The 17,034-nt window shown below is 52.4% G+C and overlaps 2 protein-coding genes across 6 annotated transcripts in view; both read right to left on the bottom strand.

Moving 5' to 3' along the window:
- The window catches only part of ACTN4 (actinin alpha 4), a 70,444-nt gene extending 69,975 nt beyond the window's left edge, over positions 1–469 (bottom strand). For 2 of the 5 annotated variants that reach the window (XM_031458648.2, XM_031458653.2), the window contains exon 1: positions 186–468. In XM_031458648.2, coding sequence (XP_031314508.1) covers positions 186–347 — 162 coding nt within the window. In that variant the 5' untranslated portion in view covers positions 348–468. Of the gene's footprint in view, positions 1–185 lie in introns of all 5 variants that reach the window. The other 3 variants (XM_031458654.2, XM_064489304.1, XM_031458652.2) reach the window with 3 other exon arrangements.
- A 4,726-nt stretch (positions 470–5,195) lies between these two features.
- EIF3K (eukaryotic translation initiation factor 3 subunit K) lies at positions 5,196–16,227 on the bottom strand. The gene is made up of 8 exons (XM_031458644.2): positions 16,072–16,227; positions 15,143–15,241; positions 12,843–12,963; positions 11,432–11,506; positions 8,579–8,645; positions 8,405–8,482; positions 6,847–6,972; positions 5,196–5,264 (listed from the first exon to the last, which is right to left on the bottom strand). The coding sequence occupies exons 1-8, from the start codon at positions 16,128–16,130 to the stop codon at positions 5,233–5,235; spliced, it is 657 nt and encodes a 218-aa protein (XP_031314504.2). The 5' UTR covers positions 16,131–16,227; the 3' UTR covers positions 5,196–5,232.
- Between the last annotated feature and the right edge of the window lie 807 nt (positions 16,228–17,034).

Here is a 17,034-nt window from a genome sequence, read left to right as displayed (position 1 = left end):
TGTTCAAGTTCTGCAACTCCTTTTCAGGATTCCAAACCCCTTCTCAGACCTGCCGATTCCTTCTCAGGACGCCCAATTCTCAACACAGACCCACCAATTCCGTCTCAGGACTTCCAAGCCACTTCCCGGGCCCCAGCCTCCCGTGGAAGCCCCTCTCCAGCCCATCCGGCCCATGGGCCACGCACCTTGCGCTGCTGCTTCTCCCAGGCCGGGTCCAGCAGCAGGTCCCGGTCCCAGTCGTCCTCCTGGGCCATGTAGTCGCCCATGCTACCCCCGCCGCCGGCGCCATTGCTCCCGCTGTTGGGGCCGTACTGGTACGACTGGTTCGCCGCGTGGTAGTCCACCATTCCGCCGCCTCTCCAGAGCCCGTCCGCTCCCGCCTCAGCTCCCGCCTCAGCTCCCGCCCCTCTGCCTGAGCTGCTGCTGCTACTGCCGCTGCTGCTGCTGCTGCTGCTGCTGCTGCTGCTGCCGCCGCCGCCGCCGCCGCCGCTTCAGCTGCTCCAGCCCGCCCTCCGCCCGCGCCTGCGCACTGCCCGCCGCGCCTGCGCACCGCGCCGCCGCCGCCGCCCTCCCGCGCGCGCGCGCCTCCTAACGCGAAAGGCACTGAGACCCCGCCTCGGGGAGCTCGGAGCCTGCGCAGAGTCCGCTTCCCCCGCCGCCCTTCAGCTCGTGGACGAGCCGCGCCCCCTCTCCCCGATGAGCGCGCGCGGCCGCCTCCTGCAGGCGGGGCCAGAGCAGGAATGAGTCGTAAGGCGGGTCTCATCAACCTGCTCAGAAATGGAATGGATTGCCATTCAGCAACAGAAATTCAACAAATGATTTATTAAGCGCCTACTGTGTGCCGGACCACGCAGTGGCACTAAACAAGATACAAAAAAATCCCTGCCCTCATGGAACTACCTTCTAGTGAAGAAAGACCAAATTTTAAGTATGTAGTATATTCTAAAGGGATAGCGTTATGGAGATAAATCAAGCCTGAGCTGGAATGTAAATAAAGTAATCAGGTAGGCTTTGCGGAGAAGGAGGACATTTGAACAAAGACCTGAAGGATTTATGAAATGGACATGGGAGTTCTGTAGTTTGGAATAGATATTGGCTGACTAAGAAGGTAGAGGATTTTTTGGACTTGTCTGTATCTTCATTCATTCCATCCATCCAACAAACATTTCTTGAGCACCTACCATGTACCAGGCACTGGTGATACGGTGCTGAGCATGACAAGTGTGATTAGTTCTCGAGTGGCTAACTTGGGGGAGGCAACAATAAATAAGCAATTAAATACAGATTAAAACAATCAATAAGCCAATAAATACAGATAAATAGGCGTCTCAGATGTAAATATCCAAAGCTGAGCTCCTAATCTTCCTCCAAAACCTAGTCGCCCCACAGTCACCCCCATCTCTATTAATGGTGCCTTCACCCTTCCAGCTGTTCAGGCAATGAAACTGGCAGTCATCTTTGTCTTCAAACTGTCTCCACACCCCACGTTCAGTTCTTCAGGAAATTGTCAGTTCCATCTTCAAAGTATATACAGAATCCACCGACTTCTCCCTTCTGCCATGGCCCCACCCTGGTCCTGTCCACCCTTGCTTGGACCACCGCAGTGGCCTCCTCACCATCTCTCTGCTCCCCCCACCCCCCTGCCGCCAGCCCCCCTCCACCCCCCTGCAACTCTCTTTCTCTCTAGAAACCAGAGGGAGCCTGTGAACACCTGAGTCAGATCAAGTCCCTCCCTCTTCCTGCTCAGAACGCTCCCTTAGCACCACACTTATTGTACAGGTCAAAGCCAGGAAAGGAGGAAATGTTGTAGGAGTCTTCCCTGCCCAGGCCCAGCCCAGCCCAGCCCAGCCCAGCCCAGATTTTGAAACAACCGAGACTCCTGGGGCTTCAGCTAAATCCACAAGGTCTTCCATATCCTGGTCCCTATTCCTCTCCCAGCCCACCTCCCACTCAGCCCCTTGCTCTCTGAGCTCCTGCCACACTGCTGACCTAGCTGTTCCTCCAACACACCAGGTATGATCACGCCTCAGGGCCCTTGTACTTGATGACCCCCTGTTACTATTGCCCAGAGCACTTTCCTCAGATACTGGGTCCCCAGAGTCATAGCCTCCTCTCCTGCAGGTCACTGGAAAGATCACCTCCTCAGTGAGACCTCTCCTGACCACCTTATTTAAAATAGCATCCCCCACCTTCCTAGCTTTATTGTCTCCAGAGTACTGATCACCATTTAATATACCACATGACTGGTTTGTTTATTGTGTTTATCCGTCTCCTTCCCAAGAATGTCGACCCCCAACAGTGGGGAATCTTTGTTTTGGTCACTGCTGAATCCCTAGGCTCTGAAGCACCGTCTGGCACAAGATAAAAGCTTCATAGACCCTAGACGAATGAATGGACTTAAAACTATGGTGAGGAATTTGCAGGTTTTTAAAAAAATTGAGATATAATTGACAGATAATGAATTTTATTCTAAATGCCATGGGACGTTAAGGGAAGATGGTAAGCGGGGCTGGGGTCTGATTCAGCTGTTCACAGGGTCCTTCTAGCTGCAAGAGGGAAACAGACCTGTAGAAGGTGGGGTGAGTTCAGCGAGCCCACTGAGGACGCTGCTGCAATGGTCCTGATGAAGGTAGACAGAGGACAGAGGGTGAAGGAGGGGCGTGCCGTGGAGGAGCAGTGGGAGGATTTGGGAAAGTGGAGCCTACAAGACTTAGTGTCAGGAATTTGATGGGCGTGGGATGCGGGGGTGAGAAAGAGCAAAGAATCAAGACTTAAGATGGGGGGGTGAGTAACAGCTCAGTGGTAGAGAGTATGCTTAACATGCACAAGGTCCTTGGTTCGATCTCCAGTACCTCCATTAAACAAACAAACAAACAAATAGACTCAAGACGGCTGCTAGGAAGGAGATGAGGCCTGAGCAGCAGCCCACTTTCCCAGGGGATGCCAAGACCTGGCCAAAGACCCAGGAGTGTTGCTGTTTCCAAAGCTGGGCTAGGCTGGAGCAGGGCAACCTCTTCCTGCCTGACCTGGAGAACAAGCCCAGGACTCTTGTGCTGGACCTGCTGGGCAGGGAAAGGCCACTTGAACAATGGGCCATCTGCCCCTCCCTGCCTCCTCCAGGTCAACACTGAGAAACCTCCCAGACCAAGGGCTCAAAGATGAAGGGGATGTCCCCAGCCAATGAGGTTTAAATTAAAGGCTCCCTTTAATTGCCAGCTTTGAGGCCACTTCCTGGCAGCCTGCCATGGACACTGCAGTCATAAGTTACTGTCTCTGGAGGGTCAAGGGGCAGCAGGCAGGGGCTCAGAAGGGGCAGAGATCCACGAGTGAAGGGGAATTATGGCCAGTGTACCCTGCCTTAGGTTCACCATGTCTGCACTGCCACTTTCTGAAACCTTCACAGAGACTTCAGTCAGAAGTTATTACATGCTGTATCCTATTATTAACGCTACTTAGACGGAACAAAGGAGAGAGGGCTGTGTCCTCTCGGGGTGGGAACATGAACAGATACTAGGATGTCTAGAGGTGACTACAGAAGCAGCTGAAATGGCAGTCTGGGGCCCAAGCCATCATGACAGGCAAGTTTATAATCCAAACTCTTCAGTGCATTACTGTAGTCTGCAGTGGGTATCTCCCTATCTGTAAAACTAAGGCACGGAGAGGCTGACTACTGCGCCCAAAGGCTGCCGGGCTGGGGTTTTTGAACTCACTTTCTGCAAAGCCAGGCCTCTTTGCTGCTCAAAGGATGACCCTCCTGGAGCAAAGCAGGACAGATGTGGCTCCCGAAGGAGAAAAAGTTCATTTCCTCTTCCCCTACAGAGTGGCTGTGGCCTGTTGTACAGGTTGTCCTACACGAGGGCATCTGCCAAGTGGGTAAGCAGCAGCTTTCCAGTCTCCCCTCCGTCTGCCCCCCTTAGAGCTGGCTCCCAAGTCCTGAGCGGCAGAAGCACCCTCTGTCCCCAGGGTTTCAGCATGCCCTAGTTCCTGGCTCCTGCTCAGGTCTGGATCCCAGGGCAAAGGGTATCCTGTGCTGCCCTGGCTTCCTGCATCAGCTCCCTCAGAAGAATGATGGGTGTGAGTGCCGGCCAAGAGGGAGGTCCAGGAAGGCTGGCAGCTCAGGCATTGCCCTCTCCGCAGGCAAAGTCCACACACTCTTGAGAATGAGGCACTCCCTCAGTGGCGCCGCTGTCTGCACAAAGGGACTGGCGTCTGTTGCGGCATTTGATTTCCTCCATTTTCCCCAAAAGGCCATCATTGTTGCCCCCGCTCCCTCTTCCCGCAGACCACAGGCTCAGAGCCCTAGGTCACTACCAGAATGGCTGGGATACCTTGTAAAATACAAATAACCAACCAAGCTAAGGATCAGGTGACCCGTGCTAGGCCTCCTGGCCAGTGGAGGCTGGGACTGCGGGAATCAGGGACAACGGCCTGACTGAAAATCCCAACTTTCTGATAAAGTCTTTCTGAACAAGAGAGTGCTGGGGACTAATTTGCAATGCTGGGGACAAACTCTTCTGATTCTGAAATTAACAATCACTCCAGTTTTCTAAGCACCAAGAACAGGCTAGGTCCTGATCTGAGACCTTCACTGGCAAGAGCTCACAGAAGCCTCACGATTCTGACAATGGTGCATCAGTCTCCCCATTTCACAGATGAGGAAACTGAGGAACAGAAGTCAAGGACACACAGCCGATTGAGCAAGCAGCCAGAATCCTCTCCCACTCGCCCCTCTAGCCACTGCCCCGGGGCCACTAGCAGCTGCATCTGTGAAGCCCAAGGGCAAACAAAGGTGGTGCCCCTCCCTCACCAGGAACCCAGTGACCGCACCTGTTTACCTACATTTTCAGGAGGACGGAAGAGCCCCGGCTAGCCCCAGGAGCAGGGCTGGGCTCCTACACCCCACGCACACCCTCCTCCGTGCTGACTCACCCACAGCCCATTCACAGCCTCCGTGCAGACTGAGAGCTGCGTGCCCCCCACTTGTGATCTGACAGGTCAGGAAGGTGGTGGTGGAGATCAGTTGCTGAGGCGGGGCAGAGGGGGTCAAAGGAGACAGAAGCCCTACTTCTGGCAGGGTAGGAAGAGGCCTGCCAGAACTGAGACGGCCCCAGCACAGGGTGATCCGAGGCCTACTCCTAGGCCCCGACTGGTGGGCGAGGAGCAGAGGCAGGAAGCCACCGAGGAGCCAGCAGGGCTAAGAAGTCAACTAATCTTTATTAAACGCCTGCAAAGTTACTGGGAGGAGGCCATGATGCTGGACACACCTGTTGAGAAGAGAAGGGAGGATCGAGGTCAATGTGGGAAGAATGGGAAATGAACCTCCAGCCACCAACCACAGTGCCCACAATTCTTTGGGGACCGGTGATCATAAACCCCTGCCGGCCTCAGTCACCAACACAAAGGCAGTAGTTAAAAGCCTGGACTCTGGAACAAGGAAGCCTAGGTTCAAATTGGAGCTCTGCCCAGTACCAGGTGGGTGACCTCCAGCCAATTACTAAGCATCAGTTTCCCCATCTGTAAGAACCATCCACCCTATAGGATTGTGGCATTAAATGATGTGCTTAGAACAAGGCCTGGTACTACCTAAGTGCTGTCTGCTGTCTTCATCATCACATCATTTACTGTCATGTAAATTATGTTACTATCATAACAACACTTACTATGTACTATCTGCAACAGACCCTGAGTGCTGAGCTTGCATCTCCTCACTGCAGAACATTTGCTCCGCCAAGTTCCCCAACGCAGTGGGCATGTCTCATATTGAGTGAGGGTCCACAGCCCCCAGGTGTGGAGAGACTGCCCACTCAATCTGGTTCCTCATTAAGTACCCACTTAGCTGGCCTGTACTAAGAGGCCACCATACTAATCGGTATCTTTAAAATACCAGAATCCCACTCAAGAGGGCAGGAAGGAGACCTAGGGCCTAAGGAAGTGCTGGTCCCTGAGCCCCGGTTCTCTCTCCAAGACATCGTGCCGTTGAAGGTGAGAGCGCGCTGCTAACTGAACAGCTAGGTTGCTCCCGCTGAGCCACCAGTGGGGTCTGTGAGGGGTAAGTGTGTGTATGATGGTGACAACGCTCAGTGAGCTGTGCGACTGGCTCTGTGCTAAGAGGCACATAAGGACTGTCTGACTTCACACTCACACCTCCAGGAGGTGGGTGTTGCCAGGTTATTCAGTAACTTACAATAATGGCACCTACCTTATAGAGTTGACCCGAGGACCAATGACTTAAAAAAATGTAAAGAACTACACAGTGTTTGTCATAATTACTGGTGCTGTTATTTATCCCCACATTTTAGATAGGAAAACTGAGGCACAGAGATGTAAAATCACTCACCCAAAGTTACATGGCTATGAAGTAGAGAACCAAGATCTGAGAATCGTTATCTCAGAATTGAGGAGAACTTCACAGGTCATTTAGTAGCACTACCCATTGGATGACTAAACCCCTCTGGCCCAACCAAAGCCTATACTTCTGGTTGGTGTTCTGCTGTGTTTTAGCAGACGCCAGGGCTGAGGCCCCAGAAGCCCGAACAGAACAGAGCCCCTGGTATCAGGGAGGGTGCGGGGACACACTGCAAGGGTCCTCCCAGGCCCTTGAAGTCTTACTGTGTGCTTCAGGGCAGGACATAGTGCCTGGGACTCCAGGGAAGGACACCCAGCATCCTCTATCACTCCTCCCTGGGCAGGTGACCCCATGACAGAAGAGGTCGGGGAGCCGGGCAATTGCAAATTCCCCAGCCCTAAACCAGGACGTATCCACCCAGGTCCTTTGGGGCCCCAGTCCTGGCCTGTCCAAGGGAACCCCCTCAGCCCCACAGTCTGAGGCCTTGGGCCATCACTCACTATCAAAGTCGATCTTCTCCACGATGTTCTTGGGCTTAATGCTCTCTTCCTGGCTACAAATGAAGATCTGGCCTGACTCGTCAGCGCTCCAGCCGTACTTGCTCATCCACACCTTCAGCTGGCTGTCTGCAGGGGACACAGCAATGAGGGGGTTTTGGGCACTCTGATCCCACGGTACCAGGGGGCCTGGGAGCCAATGGCCAGCGCGCCCTCCTTGCCCCAGTTCTCTAGAAGCCACCAGTATCTTCTGGCCTGGTCTCCGGCTGCCAGCCTGGCGCTTCTATAGCTCATTCTCCAAACGGCCGCCAGAGGGAGCCCTTTAGCTTCCTCATCCTTCCCATTACAGAGCTTTTCTCAGCCTCCTTTCATTTTCTATTCACCCCTCCTCTCTTCCAGTGTGCAGCTTGGCTCCTAGTAACAACTTATCTGCTTTCCCCACCACAACCCACATGAAATGGCTCCAAAATTATGATGTCATCACCACCACCAACAGTAAATATGCCTATGGCATCAGATTTGAGAATTTCTTCGCAGTTCTTTTTTGCTCTTAGAAAATATGCCAGCAAGGATGTCTGGCCAGAGAGATGTTCTATTAGTTGAAATAATTCTTTTCTGCGTGACACTTACCAATTTGATAGATTCATCTGCTTTTCTTTACACTCCATTCTAAGGGTTGTCTCATCCCCTTCTGATTTAATTTCACTTTTAAATACATAAAACATCTACTGGATGTAAAGCACTTAGTATAGTGCCTGAGACAAATTGTCCAATAAAGCTTAGCTTCCACTGAAAATAAACAAATAACACCCCACAAAAAAACCCACCTTAAAAGGCAAAATTATCCAAGGGGGGAGAGTATAGCTCAAATGGTAGAGTGCAAGCTTAGCATGCATGAGGTCCTGGGTTCGTTCAATTGCCAGTACCTCCTCCAAAAATAAATAAGTAAACCTAATTACCCCCCTCATAAAACAGACAAGCAAAAAAGGCAGAACTATCCAAGCAGGCACTCAGATCTCACCCTCAACTCACCACTCTCCTCTCTGCCCTCACCCTCATTCCCCAAGGAGTAACCACTTTCCTTAGTTTTTAAATTTTCCTTCCTGGTTCTTTTTGCAAAATGAGCAAATACACTCGTTTTTTCTTTTTGGAGGGATCTTTTAAGCTGCCCACCTCACTCCACTGAGGTAACTGTTCAATGCTGCCACCTCCTCGCCACCATGTGCCCCCAGCCCTCCCTCTCCAGGGGCTGTCATACAAGAATTCCCGCTGGACACGTACATCTTCATTCATTATCTGTGGTGCTACTGCCACGAGAACGAATCTGAGCCATTCTGTGTTGTTCAAGGCTGCGTCCCCAGGGCCACGAACAGTGTCTGGCACAGAGCAGGCATTCATGCAGAATAAAAGAATAAGTGCCACAGGATCTCCACCAAGGAAAGGAACGTTTTATAATGATCTGATGAGGCAGGGGTGGGCCATCTGAGGAGCTGGCTGAGACCCACTGCCCAATCATCTCTGACCTGCCAGACTGGCACTAGGGACCCAGAGATGGCCTTACCTGTCAGATCCCCAAGCATCTCGGCCAGCAGCCAGCGATCGATGTGCTGGTAAGTGATGCCCACCACGTGGCAGATAACTGTGGAAATAAGGGACAGAGATGGTGAAGGGCCACCCCCAGGACCCCACTGCCACTACCCCACCCTGGGGAGCCGGGGCTCAGGGAGGGACTTACATTTCCGGACAGAGTCTTCAAAGCCAGTTATACCCTCCAAGAGGTCCATGTTTTCATCCAGGGCTTGCTGTGAGAGGAACAATGTTAACAGCGGTAATGTCAAGAACATGTGTAACGCTAACAATGACAGAAGGGAACACTTGAGTTCGCATCCCACATACCACGGTTCTTCTGCGTACCGCCTTATGATGTAACAGTGACTCTCTTAATGCCCATTTTAGGGATGAGGAAACCAAGGCTCAGAACAGCTAAGTGTTTTGCCCCAAATCCCAGAGCTGGAGTTTGAACCTGGCAGGCAGAAAACACAGTCCCGAGAGAGGAGCCAGATGCAGATTAGCGACCTGCATTCAACCACCTCCTCTTGGCTCCCGTCTCACTCAAGAGAAAAGGCCAGCTGTGCTCCTGTGGCTCATGAGTCCTCAAAGGATCTGCCCATCACCTCCTCCCACTCAGCCCCTCATTCCAGCCGCAGGGGCTCCTCGCTGCCTCTCCGATATGCCAGGCACCACCCACCGCCAGGCCTTCATGCTGGCTGTTTCTGGGGCTGGAACTCTCCTCCCCCATAGCTAGCGCCCTCACCCTCCTTAAGGCTTCTGCTTAAATGTCACCTTCCCAGTAAGGGCTCCCCCCAACATTAGTGAGGTACACAAGGAACCTGCAAGGACAATGGGAGGAAAGCCAGGAGAGCAGCTGTCCTGGAAGCCAGGGGATGGAAGGGTTGAGGGAGCAGAAGCGGCTGGCTGGACAGGGAAGACGGGGCAAGAACTTCCTACCAGACTATTAACGGGACGTCACTGTGGATCTGGACAAGAGCGGTTCCATGCGTGGGCTGGGGGTTCAGGGTCAGGGGGCTGGCCAAAAAAGCCTCAGTGGACTAGATGGAGTGGGTTCAAGTGAGCCGGGGGGAGGACAGGGAGGCTGAGCACAGGTAAACTGTCCAAGAGCAGGCTCCCCAGCGGTTCTGACTCACCTGAGACCGAGGGTTTCCTAGGATGTGAGAATTGCAGTTTTATTTTATTTTTATGTTTTTTTTTTTGAGGGGGTGTAAGTAATTGGATTTACTTATTTATTTTAATGGCGGTACTGGGGATTGAATCCAGGACCTTGTGCATGCTAAGCCAGTGCTCTACCACTGAGCTGTACCCTCCCCTCTGAGACTTGCAGCTTTAAAACTAAGAAAGCCCCAGGCAAACTGGGACAGTGGGTCCCCCAGCCAGGAATACGGCTGGAAAGGGGAGGCAGAGCTGGCGGGGAGTGTGGAGATCAAGGGAGAGTTCTTTCAGGCTAGGACTAACTGCAGGGTGGGCGTGCTCTGTGGTGACAGGAACAACCCAGGAAGGCCAAGTTTGCTGATACAGGAGAATGGGGAGAACCGTTGGTGTGATGCCACTGAGTGGGTGAGAGGGAAGGGCATCGGTGCTCTGGAGGATGGGTGCCTGCGACAGGAGAAGGGACAACTCACCCACTGAAACAGAAAAGTATTTGGTCAGCTGTCGGCAGACGGCAGGCCAGGGGCAGAAGCTTTGGCTGCTTCTATTTTGCCATGAAATGAGAAGCCAGATCAAAAGTTGAAGGTGAGGAAGGGGAACAGCTTAGTGGTAGTGTGTGTGCCTAGCATGCACAAGGTCCTGGCTTCAAACCCCAGCACCTCTGTTAAAAGTAAATACATAAATCAGTTGAGGTCGGGAGAAAGTGGTGGGGGCGGTGGTGAGAAGAGCCGTCAGCAGGGAGGGAGGCAACACCCTAGGCCAGGAGGGGCTCAGGACCGGATCTGGGTCGTTGTCACCTGCGTCTGATGGGGTCTTCTCCAGCCTCGTGCATCCTGTCAGACACAGGTGCAGAGAGGAGGAGCCCATGGATTGGGCTGAAGGAGGATGTAGGACAGAGGATGGGGGCTGCCGGTCAGGCCCAAGAATGCGGGGCTGGGACCCAACGGGGCCGAGCTGGGAAGCTAGGAGGAAGTGGTCAGAGGGGGGAAATGCCTGACATTCATGGGCAGAGGAGGAAGCAATTACTGGTGAAGACAAGTATAGGCCAGTGGCTCCCAGCCTTTACCGCGCATCAGAAGCCCCAGGGATAACTGTTTAAAATCCCAAAGCCTGGAGCACACCCAGGCCCATCATATTAGACTCTGGCAGGATGCAATTACCAGTATTTGTTTTTTTAACTCCTAAAGGGTCCAATGTGCTGAGAACTGGTCTAGGGTGTGACTGGGGGTGAGGGGCTGAGGGCACAGGGAGAACAAGAGATCCAGAAACTGAGGTCAGGAGGGTGGAAGGATCACAGATCTGCCTCTTTGGGCATCTAAGAACAAAGACAGGAATAGTAAAGAGTGGCAACAAGCTAAAGTCTTCACAAAACGAGGAGCAGTCATCTGGGGGTGGGGAGGCTGATACCAACAAAGAAGGGCAGGAAGTGATAACAGGTGAGCTTCAGGGCTGGGAACTTGGGGACAGGAGGGGGGAGATAAGTCTGGGAGTGGCAGTGAGAAGCTAGGAGGCCACCTGGCCTTCCTTGCACTTGGGAAGCCACTGCAGAAGTGGAAGGCCAGGCTCAGTTAGTGCAAGAGACAGGGAAAGAGAATTTAGAGGATGGAGAGCTTTTGCTGGAAGGACGGGTATGTGTGTGTGCGTGTGTGTGTGTGTGTGCGTGTGCATGCCTGCGCACAGGGGACGACCTGGGAGTCCTGGCCCCGGGTGAGGATGACTGTCCCATGAGATCACACAAGCAAAGCCCTGAGCACAGTCCCCGCCACCACGCAGGCTGCCAGTGTATGTGCATGGTCATGACTTTCAGCAGTCTGCCCCGCATGACCCAGTTACCGCTCTGCCCCAGGAACCCAAGGGACGTTACCCAGAAGGCCTGGAAGTGGCAGGTCTCCAGCAGGTCTCCGAGGTACAAAATCTGCCGGATTGGCCGTTCTTCTTGCTGGGAGGAGGCGTTAAGGGAAAAAGGCCTAGGAGCCTGAGGAGGCTGCTGCTGCATCCTAGACCGTCCGCGCCCACCTTGTTCACTGCAGCACGGTTTGGAATCGCAAAAGGTAAGAGACAACCTAGTGATCCAGTGATGGGGATGATTAATTCAACAGCGGGCCATCCACACGCTGAGATGGAGTCAACCCTTACAGAATTGACCTGGAGAAAGGGATGAGACCCACCACCATGTGAAAGCAGCAAGACACAGAATGACTTGCGCAACAGCCCCCACTTGGGTGGGGAGAAATCTGTGTATCTAAACACACACGTCTGCACCTGTGCAGCTACAGGGCCTCTGTGGGAAGCACCCAAGAATGCAAACAACTGCTGTCTGCGGGAGGGGAGCAGGTGCTGTGTGATGAGGAGGAGGAAGCCTTGGCTTTTCCACTGCACACTTTGCTGTACTTTTAACAGTGGACCACATGCCTATTTTTAAGCCACCAGAACACACCCCAGGAGAAGAGGGACAATCTCTCTGGAGGCAGGCACTCCCATGGACAAGCCTGGCAGAGGAGGCTCAATGAGGAAGCCATTTCTCAGCCCAGCCGCCAGTGAACAGGCCAGTTCACTGACTTTCCCCCAGCATTTCTTCACTGAAGGCCAGCACCAGGCCAGATAGATGCTGCGCCAGGCCCTGAGGACACATATACTGAAGGTCAGCGGACAAGCTGGCTCCTCCCAGCTCCTGCTCCAGCCCCCAGCCCCTCCTGTCTCCTGCCGTTACCCAGCTGGGAACCCTCGTGGGACTCTTTCTAGAGCATGAGCCCACCCATATCCCTCTGCAGCTTGAAAGCTCCCACGGCTCCCCAGTGCCTTTTGAAACTGACCGAATTCCACTTTGACCTCTGGGGCGCGGCTGTATGGAACTTCCTCTACTGCTTCTAAAACATAGCACCAAGCAATTCTTTTCCTCCTTCTTTCCCTGCATACTGTTCCCTCTGCCTGGATCACCCTTCCCTACCACATCACCCAACTCCTCATCTCTCAGACCTTCCCTCCTCCAGGACGCCTTCCACACATCCAGGCAGGGTCAGGTGCCTCCTCTGCCTCCTGTAACCCCCAGCCCTGACTATTCCAGGCTGTCACTGACAGGGGACGGGTCTCCCCAACTGAATGGTGAGCTCGGTGAGGACAGGGCTGGGCCTGCCTCAGCCTCCACAGCGCCCCAGCCCCAGCCAGCACTGGGCCAAGCCCAGAGCAGGCACTTGGTGTCCGAGGCTGAACTCCAACCACTTTCTCATGAGTTCACCTGCCCTCCCCCACACCCGGCCTGGGAGCGGGAAGGATACATGTGCCTGGTCGATCATACACTTGCACAGCGTGAAGTCGGTGTGGGGTAGGTTGGTGAGGGCCTTCAGCAGGATCTGGGCAGTGACCGTGGTCTGAAAGAAGGCTGGGTTGAACTGGTACCTGAGAAGGGGAAGGAGGGACACAGTAGCAGAGGCGTGCCCAGGTCCCTGGGCCTCACCAGGGCAGGCTGCCCACTGCTTCAGCCCAGAGTCTGGGAGCCAGACATGCCTGGGCTCCAATCCTATCCACGCCAATCTCTGCCTGTGTGACCTTAACCTCCCTGACCCTATTACTCTCCTGCTGTGTAGATGGGGACACTTAATCTTCACAGCCACTCAGTAAGGCAGACAATGTCCAGTGATTCACAAACAAATGAGCACCTAAATAGCAGTCTGGAACTACGGTCAAGGCTCTGGAGACAGACTGCCTGGGGTTAAACTTCACTGCTGAGTGACCTTGGACTACTTATCTTAAACACTCTGTGCATCAGTTTCCCCTCTTGCACGAGGGGACAGTAACAACCAGACCTACCTCACAAGGGCCATACAGCACCTAAGAGAATTCATACACCAAAGCTTACAGCACAGAAGCTACCACGTGGGGAGCACTCTCTCAGTAGTGTTATCACCAGTAACAACCTCACAAACACAAGCACCGGTATCTCCATTTTACAGGTCAAAACCGAGCCCATGCAACCTGTAAAAATCAATAAAGCACTGAAGCGGAAGACATCAAACGTCTGCCAGCAGGAGAACAGTCCCACGTGGAACACTATACAGCCATGACAACAAACAAATCGCATCCACACAGAAAGGGGATGGATCTCACAAACCCAGGGCTGAGTGGAAGATGCCAGGAGAGCTCCCAGTTCAGAGCAGGCAAACCTGAGCTAAGCTAACCAGGACGCACACGTGTGCGGTAAACCCACATAAAGCTGGGCCATGAGAGCATAAAGGTGGTGAGCAGGGTGGGGGTGGTCGGCACAAAGCATATGGGACAAAGGACGAGGCGCGCCAGCAACACAAAGCTTTGCAATTTGGATGGTGATCACGCGGGTGTTCATTTACAATTACTTGTTGAACTCTGTATTTATCTACTAGCCTTTATGTTTTATAACCAATTTTTAAAACGCCATCCCTCCTCCTGCCCCAACTTCCTTGGCTTCCTAATCCTGCACATCAAAGGAAGCCACATCTTATCCAAAATATACAAAGAGTTCATACAGCTCACTATCAAAAACCAAAATAAACCAAACCAAACAAACAAAAACAAACCACCCTGTTAAAAAAAGGGCAGAAGACCTGAACAGACATTTTCCCAAAGATGTACAGATGGCCAACAGACACATGAAAAGATGTTCGACGCTGCTAATCATCAGGGAAATTCAAATCAAAACCACCATAAGATATTACTTCACAGCTGTCAGAATGGCTATCGTCAAAAAGGCAACAAACAACAAAATGTTGGTGAAGGTGTGGAGAAGAGAGAACACTTGTTGGTGGAAATGTAAACTGGTGCAGCCACTTTGGAAAACAGGATGGAAGCTCCCCACAAAATTAAAAACAGAACTACCACGTGACCCAGCAATTCCACTCACGACTATATATCCAAAGAAAACAAAAATACTAATTCCAAAAGATACATGCACATTTTCACGGCAGCACTATTTACAACAGCCAAAATATGGAAACAACCTAAGTGTCCATCAACAAATGAATGGATAAAGAAAATGTGACACCTAAACACACACAAAATGGAATATCACTCAGCAGTAAAAGAATGAAATTTTGCCATTTGCAACAACATGAATGGACCTCGAGGCTATTATGCTTAGTGAAATGAATCAAAAGAAGACAAATGTTTTGACTTACATGTGGAATCTAACAAATAATAAATAAAACAAATGAATGTAACAAAACAGAAAGAGACTCAGATACAGAGAACAAACTAGTGGTTACCAGAGGGGAGTGGGGTTGAGGAGAGGCAAAGACAGGGGAAGGGGATTAAGAGGTATGAAATACTAGGTATAAAATAAGTAAGATACAAGGATAATGTACACCACATGAATATAACTGATATTTTATAACTTTAAATAAAATATAGTCTATAAAAATACTTAACTACTATGTTTCACATCTGAGGCTAATGTAATATTGTAAATCAACCATACTTCAATTAGAAAAAAAAAAAAAAAGATAGCCACACCCTGCAGGCTACCCCCAACTCCCACCCACCCAGTGTTGTGAGTGGCACCATGCTGGCTACTGGCATGGGGGTGGGAATGGAGGTAGAAACTCACAGCTTTAGGACAGCCAGGTTGGCTTCCAGATCGTAGGCATTCTCCTTGGCCTGTGTCTCCACATAGCGCTCCAGGGTGGCCAGATTCTCAGGATTGTACCTAGAGGAGAATAAAGATGGATGAACAGAGAGGAGATAGGAGTTGAGCTCAGTTACTCTATGGGGCCAGGGAGGAGGGTCACTGTAGCCTGCGCCTCTCTCTCTTCCTTTCTTCCCTTTCTTTAGCTCTGTCACTGGCCACTTAGGCTCTACCCAAATACTGAATCAGCTCTATAATTTCTAATAAAACTTATCCACACCCCAGACCTAAGCCAAAGCTCTAAACTGCATCAGAGCCTTGGGTCTTTTCTAGCTTGCCTCCTCAACCTTTCAGACAGCCAGTCATTGCAGACTGTATACCTAGCCTCCTAGACATCTTTGCTACCCACCCTTACCTTCCCTCCCCAGATCTCATTCTGGTCTAGCCCCGTCCTCTCCTGCCTAGCTCCCCTCATCACACCCTGACCACTACTGGTTCTAACTAGCTACTTGATTTGTTTGGATTCTGAACTGGGAACTCCATGAAAGCATGGCCTACGGCTGTCTAGGTCAACTCTGGTCTGCAGCATTGCCCAGCACTGACAGACTAGATTTTAGTAAACATGTGTTAAATGAATAATGAGAGGTGAAGGAAGGGAGAGATAAAGAGGCACTAAGAGACACGAAGAGACTGAGGAGCAGACAGAGAGACATTAAGGCAATTAAAGGGGAGACTGGCGGTAGGAAACGCTATCTTCTGCCTTAAGGTCTTTGAAGTGCTATTTCCTTAAACATCTCCAGGATGATAGGTGAGAACCCCAGGGCAAGCCCAGGACTGACCACCCCTTACTCCAGAAAATCCTCTCCTCCACCCCGCTTGGCCAGAAGCGCTCCCTACGACCAAACTCAGACCTGTCGATACCCTTGAGCAACTTGCCCACGTTTGCTCTCATCTGCTCAAACATCGCCATGATTCCGTCGCCTCCCACACCCGGGGTGAAGCCGCAGACCCGGCCGGCGCGGACTCCTCGAGGACCGGAAAAGGAAAAAATTGGTGGAAACGGAAACTACGTCATTGTTTTCGCTCCAGCCCGGCGGAGGGTGATGAAGGGCGGAGGTTCTTGCGGCGGTTGCCACGCTTTCCGGCTGTCACATGACTTCTTCCCAGCAGGCGCAGTTAGCGCGTGCGTGTATGCTCCACCCGAGCAGAATCAACGGCGTGAGAAAAAGCCTGGTCTAACCAAGTGCGCAGGCGCCTTCTCGAAGCATGGTGGCGAGGAGGCGGGGCTGAGGTTTTCCCGGGCCTCGCGTACCCCATTCTAATGCCTGCGATTTGCTCACGAGCTGCCAGGGAAGGAGACGGATCCCTGACGGCGTGCACGCACGTCGCGTTGCTCGCGACCGTGAACTCAAAAGCTGTGCTGGAACGCACGTATTAGTCTCCTTTTGGGCCATGGCCAAGTCCCGAGGAAGGTGATTTTTGAGGTCCCCTTTGCTTCACGCCATGATCCCTAAAGCAAGATCCGAGCTCCACAATTTCAAGTCCTGAACCCGGTCCCCACGCTGCACCCTGACGCCAGGGTTAGGGGCCTGCAAAGCTGTTGTGCTCTGCCTGTCAGGGACAGGGGTGAGGGGCTCCTGGACCCCGCCAGATCACGCCCAGTCCCCATAGGCTCCTGTCTTGTGGGTGAGAGCGAGTACCGCATGTGTGTACAGGTTCTGCACACTGCAGGAAAGAAAGCACATGCATGTGTCATATATGTGGAGGTATATGCTCTGGGTACATCCACATGTACGCACACGGGTATCCAGACATGTGCACGTTGACTGGTCTTCACACTGCACAGGGGGTTACCACTAAGAGCCTTATGAGCC

This window comes from Camelus dromedarius, chromosome 9 (genome assembly GCF_036321535.1).
Source record: "Camelus dromedarius isolate mCamDro1 chromosome 9, mCamDro1.pat, whole genome shotgun sequence".
Lineage (NCBI taxonomy): Eukaryota > Metazoa > Chordata > Mammalia > Artiodactyla > Camelidae > Camelus > Camelus dromedarius.
Note: the sequence above shows the minus strand (reverse complement) of the source record. Positions and strands in the feature narration are given on the sequence as shown.

Bases quoted from the DNA above. Each gene is read 5' to 3' on its own strand.
- EIF3K (XM_031458644.2), bottom strand. From the start codon at position 16,130: ATGGCGATGTTTGAGCAGATGAGAGCAAACGTGGGCAAGTTGCTCAAG. The intron at 12,964-15,142 runs GTGAGTTTCTAC...TCCCCTTCTCAG, and splicing joins AACCTGGCTGTCCTAAAGCT to GTACCAGTTCAACCCAGCCT. The intron at 6,973-8,404 runs GTAAGGCCATCT...TGTCCCCTGCAG, and splicing joins GATGCTTGGGGATCTGACAG to ACAGCCAGCTGAAGGTGTGG.